The following is a 13,133-nucleotide window of genomic DNA, read 5'->3' as shown; positions in this document are numbered from 1 at the left end:
AATATTAAAGGAGAAAATGAGTAAAGCAATAGCCACAGTGAACCCGACTGAGGGAGGCTGAAAATCGAGAGACATCTTTGCACTGAAGAGGGGGACTCAGGGGTGAACCACTCTCCCCTAACGATCGTTTGAAAGGAACTTTAAGTTTGTGCAATACATCAGGTCCTCGAAGGAAGGGGGCTTTTGTGCCAAGAGACCATCGGAAAAGCCCGATAGCTTGAAAGCAGAACTGTCAACTCATGCTGGGGAAAGCTCGAGTTTGTGCTGAGCTCAGAAGTGCCACCTTATCCTGTGCTCAAAACGTGGGGAAGGGTGTCCCCTGGCTAGCACATGCTGACTATCATTTGAGAACACTTCTTTTCTTTATTGTAGCTCTTATCCCACACTCTTTCTATATTAGTTGCAAGGACTGGCAATAGGTTGTGTAGTATAGGCCCTTTTGTTTTGCCCAGACTCCACAAGGACTGCCTTATTATTAATTTGATGGTCAAAGCTTGCTCCCATCTTAGCTTTAGGTTAGATTAGGCGTTTTTCCAACCTGCATACTGTTAAAATAAACACCCTTGAAGCATATTCACTTGTGTCTGTCTTTACTGTTGCCACCATGAGTTCCTTGCAATCTTCAATAGACGATTGAGATGTATAAAAATGGCAATGGGCCAATTACTCCTCTGTGTCTGGATCACTAATGTTCCTCTCAAAGGAAAAATACTGTGTCTCACCTTGCACAATCTCCCCACTTCCCTAGGCCTGGTCTCCACCCAGGTGATCCTCCCACAGTACAACACCCCCAGGATTGGGATCAGGAAGCAGCTGCCCTCCTGGCCACCTGGGACAAGACTCTATATAGGGTTTTAGTTGGTGATCCGCAGGATTCTCTGCAATAGGCTGACATCTAGTGGTTAGTGCAGAGTATTGCATTACTTGTTTTTGGCTTGGCATGCAGGCTGAGGCCTGGTCAGATTGCCCCACCAGAGCAGAGGAGTCAGAGGGAGAACCGGCAGCTACGGCGCCTTTAGTGATGCCGAAGACACTGTGTAGGAGTCGGCAGACTCCTGCATGCTCGTCCCCAGCTCAGCGCTCTGCTGTGGAGGCAACACCTGGTGACAAAAGCACTCAGACACAAACACGGGGTACACACAAGCACGTTAAACACACAACTCCCAGCAACACCTCAACAAAACCGTCAAAGGTTGACCCCCCGGTACCAAACAGCATTTCCAGTGCTACTAACTCGATGCGTCAGACGTACGCTGTGCCTAGACCCTCAGGTTGGGCGCATGACTCGAAGAATAAACAGACACCGGGCATAATGGTTACCGTGCCTAAAACCCTGAGCTATCACGGTTTGACATATGCTCGCACCGAAGCAGGCACTGAAACCATTGTCGGTACACCAAAACCACTGTTGAAACCAACAGAAAGCGTTTCGAAGACCACACAATACAAGGCTTCATCAGGCCTATCTGATGCTTTACATGAGGATTCCCACAATGTTAATCCAGAGGCAATAGTGTTTCCTTTACATAAAACCCCCAAAACAGGCACATGGACCAAACAACGTTTTGAAGAAACCATGGACAAGTTGTCTTCCTTTGTTGACTTTCTTGAAAAACACCCCATCAAAGAAATGTATGTTTCCATGAGAGCAAGAGAACCCCCAGTAAAAACACCCATGGTAGAGAGTGTCACAAACACATTCACATAGTGTCAATAATATTGATGGTGATGTTTTCATTGAGGATCAATGTACAATGACCCAGATGATTACTTACTGTAATCACCCGATGTCCCAGATGAACCCGTTGCAAACTCACCCATAGATGACCAAACCTTACTCAATGATCTGCTTAAAAAGCCGCAGACCACTTTAAAATTCAAACGCACGAATTTGAAGAAGATGCGTAGATGAAGAGTCTGTGGGGCAATATAACCCTTTATTACAATCAATAAAAAAACAGGTTTTACCATCTTTAAGAACTCACCCACTCACTAGAGCTGTCCATCCTAGAATTGAAAAAAGCTTTAAACCACCACCTTCAGACATTGTGAATTAGGGGGCATTTAAAACTAGATTCCATGGTTGATTCCATGGTTGTCACTACAACATGGAGAGAGCTGATACCCGTTGTCCACAGCGGAAGCTCCCCGGGATATAGGTCTATGCTTTAGATAAAAAGATTGCACCCTCAGCGGGATACCAAACTAGAATAGCCAACAACACAACAGCTACATCAGAGCCCAATGGGATATTATTCAAGAACAATTAGATTCCGTATCCTAGAACATCGCAATCCCATTTTGGGCATGTATCTACATTTTCCCCGTGGTACTCATCTTAGGCACAGACCACACCCTTTCAGTCCTCCTTTCAAAGGTGTTATAGATGGGGTGTGGGGGAAGTCTGGGGTAGAAGTGCAGCCTCAGAGGCTCTTCAGCCCTTTGTAAGCAATGACAAATACATTCAGGTTCCCTCCCATGTTTCCTCAGTAGGGGGTTGCATTTCACAATTCGCCTACGCATGGGAGGGAATCACAACAGACCAGTGGGTGCTGTCAACCATGTCCAAAGACTAATCCATAGAATTTCTGAATAAAACGTGCTGCCATCTGCCAAGATCCAGATGTCGCAAGAGCATCAGTTGATACTCCAGTCAGAAATAGTTTCTTTTGAAAAAGGAGCAATAGAGCTGGATCCCTTACACGAGGTAAACAAGAGTATGTATTCAGTGTACTTCCTTGTACCAGAGGAGGACTTAACTATGCACCCTGTGTTAGACCTGCGTCCACCAAACAGATATGTCAAACCACATAAGGTAGGGTCCACTCACTACCAGTTCAAAGTGCTACCCTTCAGCATTGCCTCAGCACCTCAGGTATTCACAAAAGTACTGGCAGTGGTGGCAGCTCACTTACACAGGCAATCCATCCCAGTGTACCCATCTAGACGACTGGCTCATAACAGGAGAAACACCACAAATATGTCCGCAGCACACTCGGGACACAATGCACCTTCTTTTTCAGTTGGGGTTTTCAAACGATGAGAAGAAGTCAAGTCTCGTCCCCAGCCAAATAAGAGTTCCTGGGTGCAATAATTCAAACCGAAGACTCCTTAGTCTTTCCCTCCAACTAGAGGGTACAAAACATACTGCTTCAATGTCCTCATTATACAGCCGGTCGTCAGATAACTGTTCGAAAGGCAATGCGCCGCCTTGTAATGATGGCGTCCTGTATCTTTCTAGTGCCACACGCAAAGTTGCACATGCGTCCAATACAAGAGTGGCTGCCGAACCATAGGTTTCAAGCAAATAGTCCCTGGGACGATCTTGGGGTCGTTTCGCAAGCTGTAGTCCAGGCTCTGCAGTGGTGGTCCATAGAAAAATGATTAAAGGGCAAACTTTCTCAACCCTGCAGTGGAAGCCACTCTAACAGACTCATCACGTTCAGGGTGGGGAGCACATTATCTCCATCAGACAGTGCACAGCGTGTGGACACAATTGATGTCAAAACAGCATATCAACCTTCTAGAATCGCTAGTGGTGTTCAAAGCCCTTCAAGTATTTCAACACCAACTGTCAGGGAAGACTGTTTTAGTCCTCACGAACAGCACAACAGCCATGTTTTACATAAACAGGGAGGAACACACTCTCCAAGTCTGTCCAAACTTGCTTAGACGATTTGGAATTTGCCTCTCAACAAGAGCATCTTCCTCCTATTACAAAATGTTTCAGGGCAACGCAACTGTCTAGTAGACGTGTTAAGCAGAAACATGTAGCTTCCCACTGAACATGAATGGGAGTTGCACTCAAACATTCAACACAACGTCTTCAAAGACTGGGGGCATCCTGACATGGATCTCTTCACAACACAAGAGAATGCAAAATGCCACGATTACGCATCCAGGTTTCCCCAAACGGAGTCCAAGGGGAACGCACTGTAGATCAGTTGGTCTGGAAAATGTGTGTATGCTTTCCCCCCACCCCAACACTTCTTCTCAACAAAATGGTTCACAAGATGCACCAGGAACATCTCAAAATGATCCTAATAGCTCCAATGTGGGCACATCAAACATGGTTCTCACACCTGCTCAAAATGTCCCTTCTCCCACCAGTCAAACTGCAGATCTCTTTCAACATGTCCCAGCGTCGGGGATCAAACCTCCATCCACAGCCTCAAGCACTGAATGTGGCTGCTTGGCTCCTGAGGTCATAGAGCTTGGACATTTAAACTTACCTCAAAGATGCATGGACATCTTAAAGGAAGCACGTAAACCGAACACAAGGCATTGTAATTTCAACAAGTGGAAACACTTTGTGTTATGGTGCAAGTAATGTCAACCCCATTGGCTGTTCACCTTCTAATATAATACACTACCTGCTGTATTTATTGGAATCAGGGTTAGTGTTTAACTCTCTTAAAGTCCATCTAGCCGCGTTCTCAGCATACGTTAATAGTATTTATTAAGCGCTCGGTCACCCAAGGGTATCTTGGCGCTGTGAGGGGGAGCAGCCAGGAGGTCACCTCACACAGCAATGTATCTTGTTGGAGGGTTTCCGTGGTTAAAGCTTTCATATAGGGGTTCAAAAGACTGTATCACCCAATTTCAACACCGCCCCTAGGGTGGGACTTAAATGTAATCCTTTCTAAGCTTATGGGCCCCCCTTTGAGCCTATGCACAAGGTTAGTCTTAAGGCCCTCACCTATAAGACTGCTTTTATAATAGCCATCACTTCAATAAGAAGAGTCTGGGAACTGCAAGCTCTTTCATAAAGACGGTGCTGCTAATTTATTTCCAAATTTCATGTTAATCAGTCAATAGAACTTCCAGCGTTCTTTCAAAACCTACAAAAACCTGGCAGAGAGGGAAGGGCAGTAATCTACTATCTAGATGAGACCAAGCCATTAACGAAGACCGATCAATTCTTTGTCTCCTTAGCTGCAGGAAGAGAAGGGGGATCCTGTTTCTAAATCAGCGATTTCAAGATGGATTGTAAATTGAACCAATTCTGCTACTCTGTCCAAGAACAGTTTGCCATTTAAACCCAGAGCACACTCAACTCGAGGTACCGGTGGTACTCTGGCTTTCATTGCAAATGTGCCATTGGAGGCATTTGCAAAGCAACAACATGGAGTTCAGTTCACACTTTCAAGCAACATTACTGTGTGGATACTCATACAAGGAGTGATTCTCAGGTGGGGTAAGCGGTGCTGACATTTTGCTGCTGTATCTAAAACCCACCTCTTTCTCCAGGTACTGCTCACTAGTCTATGCAACGCATGTGATTCTAAGCAGATCCACAAGCCTCAGAAGACAAATATTAAATACCTGTAATTGTCTTTCTGATGCGTCTCTGCTTAGATTCACATGTGCCCACCCTTCCTCTCCTCTTAGGAGTTGAAAGAACATAGACATCTTACACCTTTCTTTACCTTCCTGTACTCGCATACACATTTCATGCTCCCTCCTGTCAGAAACAAACAATCTGAGGACCTTGACGCATGAAGAACCATGTGTACAGTGTATGTCACACTAGGGATAGTATTACAGATGCGCCCTGTCGACGTCCCTTTTCGAACTTCGAAAACAAGTAATGCAATACTCCACACTAACCACTAGATGTCGACCTATCCAAAGCATGTGAATCTAAGCAGATACAAGCATCAGAAATACAATTATGGTAAGTAATGTATGCCATATATGTTGTAGCAAATCAAGACCCCTCTTTTCGTGTTTATACCCAAGTACTAAGGACACTTGAAGGGTTACATTGGTTTTTAGTATAGTCTGTATCCAGTGTCTATGGTTGTTTAAAGGAGTTTTTGTCAGTCTGTTCAATGTTGGATAAATCATCGATCTAACAGCAAAATCTGGACCTTCGTACCTCTGATGCGGGGGGGGGGATAGTTTAGCTGTAAAGCCTGTACATGTGCATGCCATGCAAACCTAGCAATGACTGGCACACCTATGTGCACTTTCCCTAAAGAAATCACATATACGGTACATGGTTATGCATAGTGTACCCTAGCATAGGGGGTTAACACTCTTAGCGTGATGTTCCGGTCTATTCATCCAGCTGTTCATTTTATCATCTTTGATTTGATGATCCATTAATTTTAGCCCATTCAATAAATAAAAAAACTCCTTAATGACTACCACAGTATATCATGCCACTCCGGGTACATGTTTCGGTCCCCTTATCCGTCTTCCGGCAGCTTCAAGAAAACCTATGTATATCATTGACATGTTTTTTGATATATTCTAACTTTCAAGATTTCTTAGTTTGGTCATAGCCATGTCTGTAATTCAAAAATGCCAAAGACTGTAGAATTCACCCTTATAGCTTAAGCACAGAGTGTACACGACATTCTCGTGTGAATGTGCTTATTGCATCTCGTGCTACAAGTAGTGATATCTGCATCCCTGTTCCTCATGTCAATCCACAGCCCTCTTTCTCGTTCCTTCATTCCAACGTGCGCACTTCTATGACGCTCATGAAATGAAACGTTCCTGTGTCCATCTCAATGTCTGAGCCGCTACACTAGAACGGGCAAGCTCGATTCCAGATATGCTGAAGAGGTCACATGATATTCACGGATATCTTTTATGTCTATGTCTCAATAGACAGTTAGCCAAAGTCCCCATATTATGTTATAAAACCATGCAAATTATGCAGAATCGCCAGGGGAATTAGCTTGCAAGAATTTTCCACATGTTGATTTATAATGCAGTCCTTACTCTGGATATCTGTATGTTCATCGTTCCAAAGAAGCTATGGACTTCATCTCCGTTATCCGGGTGGCCAATAAAATGTGATTATCGAAGTATCTTATAAAATCTTGGGTGTACTGATGTTGCAGGAAATGCATTTGCAACACATTTTGCCTAGAATGGATTGGAACGCAATTCCATAGTGTGCATAAGCAAAGTATTAGAGCACTGACTATCCTCATTCACAAGAAACATACATTTATATTTTTAAGGCAAGGCTCTTCTTAACATGTAGAACTAGAATGGAAATATTCTAAAAGTAGTTAAAGTATAAAGATGTGTTCCTGCCATTGCTTCACTGATCCTAAAATGGTTGCATTTTGTCTTTAATATTCCTCCGCAGAGAACAAGGCGTCTGTGATGAGTAAACTTGCCGTCCATGGCGACAGAGGTGGGTGTCCCATCCTGGGAGAACATGCCTTGCCATTCCGCGAGAGGAGGTTCTCCATCAAAGAGAAAACATGGCGTCCTGATCAAATCAATTTTCCAAAACATTTACTTCACATGTTCCCTCTTCAGGGAGACCAGAGTTTCCGTTTCATTGACAATGCTTGGGGGGAAATGAATAAAGGATAACAATAATTGAGAGAAGTCTGCGGAGCAGTATGAAAGAAGCTGGAGATGACAAATTCATCCTCTTCAAACTATCATTCTATCCTGGTATATACGATTTATTAAAAATGATTAATATTATCCTGCTTTCCTATGCTGGATGTTTGCCAATATGTGAAATTCAAACAAACCAATAACTAGCCAATAAATAAATATTCTTTTGATTGAACATAAGCGATTGCATGGTGTCATCCATTTTATACAATATTGAAAGCTATAAGCAGCAACAGGGACATGTTTTGAATAGGGTTAAAAGAAGCAATGTCTAAAATGTCTGACGCCTTTCTGAGCCTGATGAAACAGTGAGTATTGTCACTGCAGTGTCATCTCAATGTTGCATAGTTACATTTGAGTTGTGATGTCATTTCCACATGGGTGATTCTCTTTTTTTTCTACCCCCTTTTTGTCATTCTTTATTTGTGAAGCCACCAGAGGAGGGGGTGGTTGGGGGCAGAATTCTGTCTTGAGCATGGGAAGGGTTTGTGGCTGTGTATTGGATTTCTAGTTCTTAGAGATCAGCACTCCTCTAACCCGGAAACATCCATACAGACATGATTTTGGTTTGTTTCTTGTCAAAAGCAGTGTTTTTTTCAGGAATGTATAAAACATTTAAGGCTTGGCTCATCTCTGCTGTTTCTGGTGAGCTGGTACTCACAAATTGCTCAATTTTACTTGATTTCTCACAGGTTACACACTTGGGCTCATCACCAGCCTCCTCACACCTGCCTCTGTAGCACTTTCTCAAGTTTACAGGACCAAGTATAACCCAGGCAGTGTATACAATGAATCATGTTACCTTGGAATAAAACAAGAAATAAGGCACTTCCCATGACACTTCTGATGGCAACAAATTCTCTCGTTACCAAACTGCCCCCAGTGCTTTGTGCCGTTGTTTTTTTTTTTTATGAGAGAAAGAGTGTGTGTTCCTGTCTCTTCATGTCTGTGTCTCTGTCTACTTGTGTGTCGCTCTTTGTGTCGCTCTCTATGCCCTTGTCTCTCTTTACCGCTCTGTCTCTCCCTATCTCTGTGTTTCTCTCTGAGACTGTCCCTGTCTCACACTCCCTCCCTGTCTTTCCACCCCCTCACTCGGGGGCCACGATGTCTGTAGTATGCAATGTATTTTCTCTTTCCTCTCACCCTCTCTCCCCTTCTCCCTTTTGAGTCTGTGCACTGAGGTGAGGTCCCTCCCCTAGTCTCTCTCTCTCTCTCTCTCTCTCTCTCTCTCTCTCATCCGCCTCCCAAAATGACTCTTATTTAGAGTGACCAGACTTCCAGTCTTTGTCGGGACTGTCCCGGAATTGGGTGTTCTGTCCCACCCCCGTCCTGAGAGTACTTTATATTTGTAAACTCTCCTGGGTTTGGGAGAGGTCAAGAGGGTCTTCAGTAGCTGCCAGCTGGCAAGAATGCACAATCTTGCACATAAAACTGGATTGCAACACGCTCACAAGTCAAAATAGTATTTTACGTTCCAATAAATGTTATAATTGACTTTACAGGTTGGCCTCGATTTTAGTCAACAGTTGTAGCACTGTTGAGTTGCATGCTGTAACCTGTCGGGAGTAGTACAGGATGTGCGAGGAGGTGGGGGTGAAACATGTCTCTGTGATAAAATGTGCATCGAAGTTGGGTGGTGATGAGGTCAGCAATGTCTACTGTATTTGGTACTACAGAATGAGCATTGATGAGCATGAGTTTGCATGTGTGTTTTGGAGGTGGCATGTGGGTAGTGATAAGAGGGATGTGGTTGAGGTTCTGTGAGTTGGACGTGCATGGGAGCAGGGTGTGGACTGAGTGTTTTCATGTTAGGATTGGATGGTAAGGTTTGAGCGAGACGTGATGCCCCTGCTGCTAGTTTACCTGGGAATGCGTAGAGGAGGGGTTTCATCCCTTTCAAGGCCCTAACGGGAACAAAAGGGGAAATGGGTTGCCCAGAGGATGTGGAAAATAAGCATCCGAGGGAGAGGACAAGGTGTTGTACAGGATCCCCAGAGTAGCAGATTTGTGAGCCTCACAGCCTGTAATTATTGTAAGCAGGAGAGCCTCTGGAAAACTGAGTTCCCTAACAGGCCCCAAAGGAACTTTTCACCCCTATTCCTAAATCCACCCGATTCCCTAACCCGGATGTGCTATGATTTACCTCGAGCAATGTATGGCCTGCTGCCCAAGATGATCGGAACGTGGACAGCCCAAATCATGAATCGATACCTGTAGATCAGGAAAGTCCCTATGCAAAGTGTACAATTGAAGGGCAATCCATTTCATGTGTGGTAGATATGAGATGGAACGTCTGCCTAATCCGATTGTTGTCCAGTTGTCCCTCTGTCGTGTACTATGATTAATACAGTGGGTATTTCCAACACTCCAGTCCCACACCATGTTACTGAACCAGTATCAATTACCTTGGGTCCTATCACGGGCAAGCATGCTTTCTTGCTAAGTCCTTCTGCAATGGCCGGTTTTTCAGGCATTGACCTTCTCTGCAAACTGAAATATGTTATCTTTTACACTTCAAACAGAGTATTCCTGGACATCTCTGGCAGTATTACCAAGGCTGTGTCAGGTACACTTCAGGGGGCCCCGTCCCAAGATTCAGACCCAAAGGAAGTTATGTCTCTAGATCTCACTGAATCGTTATCCCAGGTCCCTTATTGCTTATGGTCAGTGCACAATAATGATCTGGGATGTGTTCGGGATGCAGAGCCCATCTAAATTGAAGTTGACCAATCCAAACTACTACCCAGAATTCACCAATATCAGTTGCGATGTAAAGCAGGAACAGGGATTGCCACACAGAGAATTATAATCCAGACAACCCCTGTGACAATCCAATACTCCCTGTGTGGGAGCCAGGAAAGGACACCTAATGCTTTCTGTAAGATCTCTGTGCTGTAAACTCTCTAGTGCTATCCTTATTTCTGCTAGAATCAAATCCAGCGACTATATTGTCCTGTATCCCACAGGCAGCGACACACTTTACATTTGTAAATCTCTGCTCTGCTTTTTGCCTCTATATAATGATCCACCCAGACAATAGATCCATGTTTGCTTTTTGTTATCATGCCATCCAGTATACTTGGACTCGCCTTCCTTAGAGCAACACTGAATCTCTGACCATGTTCAATCAACAGCTGAAGAAAGACCTTGTTAAGAAATTCTCAGGGCACTCTGTATTAATTCAGCATGTAGATGAACTACTCCTAACATCACCCTCCTACAACGCTTGTAAGCAAGATACCTTAGTATTGTTTACTGCTTTAGCTAGTTAGGGCCAAAAGCATCCAAACTGAAGTTGCAACTATGTAGAGAAAGAGTACATTATTTATGGCACAAAGTCCTAGGGTATTGAATAACACACTAAATTCACTCTTAAAGGGCTCAAGCCTATGACGATTACTCGGATGCGGGCTTCCCTGGGCATGGCAGGGCACTGTAGACAATGGATCTCGGTATGCAGAGGTTGTTGAACTGCTGCTGCGGGTGGGGCGCCACAAAAGTTAGATATCAACCACCCATCGCATATTACATCAATAGCTGGAAACAATTAAGTAGAGCCTCCCATTGTTTTTTGAAAGGGAACCCCAACTTACAGGAGCACCCCTTAAATATTTTGTGGTACCCCCTGATCACGCTCAAACCAGAGTAAATGCACCCCTCTAGGGAATTAAGGTCATGAGTCTATCTTGCAAGAGATAACAAACTTTAATCCTTACAAAGATGAGGATTGAGGGGAATGGCAAAACTCTGCCATTCCGACCAGCATTCTGTCTTCCATGGCTGGCTCCTGCAGACTTAATGGCAAGCGGGCGCCTTTATACTCTTCAACTTGGTCACTGGATACTGGCAGAGCTCATCCAAAACTGTTCTTCTTCCTTAAAAGGGACGCTGCAGTTCTTCCTTCTGGCATGGCTGGGTTCCGTTTGGGACAAGCTACATAACATTGTGCTGCCTATGCAGGAATACATCGTCGCTCTTGTTTAGCATAATATGCTATGTTATAAACATTCATACATAAACACATCTTCCCGCCATTCTCTCAACACAGTAATTCCTACGAAAAACCCTGGTCTTCCTAGTACTCTGTATGTCATGCATTGAATCTTTTTTAGTCTCCATTGGCTTGTGATGGACAGGAACAACTGCTGAGTTACCTCGTGCTTTCTGCTAGAGCTAGCCGGTTCCCCACGCAATGCATGCAGTCTATTTTTAGAACGGGCTGCATTCACTGTGTGCTTTAAGCCCTTTAACAGTTTTACTAATATATTTAGCTAAATAATTATGTGTGCCTTATATTTAATACTATTTTCATTTAGTGGCTGGCCATGACTGTAGGTGATTATATTTGCATGAAAAAAGCTTTCTCAGTGCTATAGTGCTTAGAGAAATCTTGCCTCATTGTAAAGCGCTTGAGGGGTGCAGGAAGGCGCTAGCCAAAGCGCTAGCTCCTCCCCAACATCTTATAGGGGTGAACTGACTATATGCAGGGGGTTTATTGACTGATAAATCTGGGCTCTGTAATTGCACCTATCCACCGGATGGCATTGACGAAGTAGATGCCGTCTTTTGGGGCTGATTGGGTTCCTAATCAGGTGCATGATTTAATATAGCAGGATTGTACGGATTGAGGATATCCTTTCAGTGGGGATTCTGTGATGGATTGCCATCTGGAAGGGTGTGAAAGCCCTTGCCTTTTTGATATGTATATAACATTATGCAGGTAACCTGGTTTCTGAAAGGGAGGTTATGCTCTATGGCAAAACTATAGTGCATACACGGGCCTTTGTTGAGGCAGCATCTTGGCTTGCTCGCCAGTAGCACCAGGCCTGCAATGGCATAGGACAGGATCAAATGGCACATGTTAATACCCGACAGCTGCTGGAACACAAAGTTTCTGCAGGCAGAGGTGGATTTTTAATCGTCTGGACCTATTTTTCTAAACTTCATTATTGTATGCTTTAGTGAGTCTGGTAGCATGTGGATCTTTAATTATAAGCTATGCCTGGTTAGGGCATGGTGACTACTAAAAGCACACACTTATACAGCCATAGCAATTTTATATCACATTTGTCTATGAAAGGACAGTTTTCTGGTCTGACTGCCATGCGGAACAATGGACAGGATCTTGCCTTTTGATCCTCCTGGAGGCAGGGCAACACCTTACTCTCAGGGTTCAGGGATCCTCATCAGGAGATCTCCTAGGAATCATTACTCCAAATGCATCACTGACCTAAAGCCACATTACCACCAGGGTATTGACCACTGTTAAGGGGTGGAGTTAGAGTAGCCAGAAGGGAGAGGTGGCTGTGAGAGGGGGTCCACCATCTTGATTTCTGTTAGGGCTCTCTACTACTGCGCCCTCCACATTTCTGGAAGGCTAGGCACTCTGGGTATGATATCAGAAGGCAAGTATCGCTTGTTACAACAAGGATTGGGCACCTTACAGCAGGGTTGCTTTAGACGAATCCCCTGTGACATGTTGCCTTTTAAAAGGAGAGGGACACCCCCTCATTCTTTGATTCGTATTTGGAGCCTGAAATAATTATTTTGCCTGGCCTCTGTTGGGGATACAGTTTTTTGAAGAGTTGAAGACAGGACGGTCCAAGGAAGAGGAAAGCTGTTGTCCTTACCCATTCCAAAAGCACATTATGGGTGAACTGCTGTGTGGGAAAGGCCTACTGCAACTGAGGCACTGGTACCCAGCACCCCTGCAAATGCCGCCTCTACAAACCTTCCTGGTTGGGAGGTGCAGAAGAAAG

The 13,133-nt window shown here is 44.3% G+C and overlaps 1 protein-coding gene across 3 annotated transcripts in view; it reads left to right on the top strand.

Moving 5' to 3' along the window:
- Window positions 1–7,554, top strand: part of LOC138521874 (E3 ubiquitin-protein ligase TRIM39-like) — a 225,539-nt gene extending 217,985 nt beyond the window's left edge. For all 3 annotated transcript variants that reach the window (XM_069635029.1, XM_069635031.1, XM_069635028.1), the window contains one exon: window positions 7,112–7,554. Coding sequence is in view for 1 of the 3 variants with exons in the window: in XM_069635031.1 (XP_069491132.1) it covers window positions 7,112–7,344 (233 nt within the window). In the remaining 2 variants the exon portion in view is untranslated. The remainder of the gene's footprint in view (window positions 1–7,111) is intronic.
- Window positions 7,555–13,133: the final 5,579 nt, after the last annotated feature.

Source organism: Ambystoma mexicanum, chromosome 13, assembly GCF_040938575.1.
Source record: "Ambystoma mexicanum isolate Mex_15411 chromosome 13, UKY_AmexF1_1, whole genome shotgun sequence".
NCBI lineage: Eukaryota > Metazoa > Chordata > Amphibia > Caudata > Ambystomatidae > Ambystoma > Ambystoma mexicanum.
The sequence above is the reverse complement of the archived record's forward strand: the minus strand, read 5'-3'. Positions and strand labels throughout refer to the sequence as shown.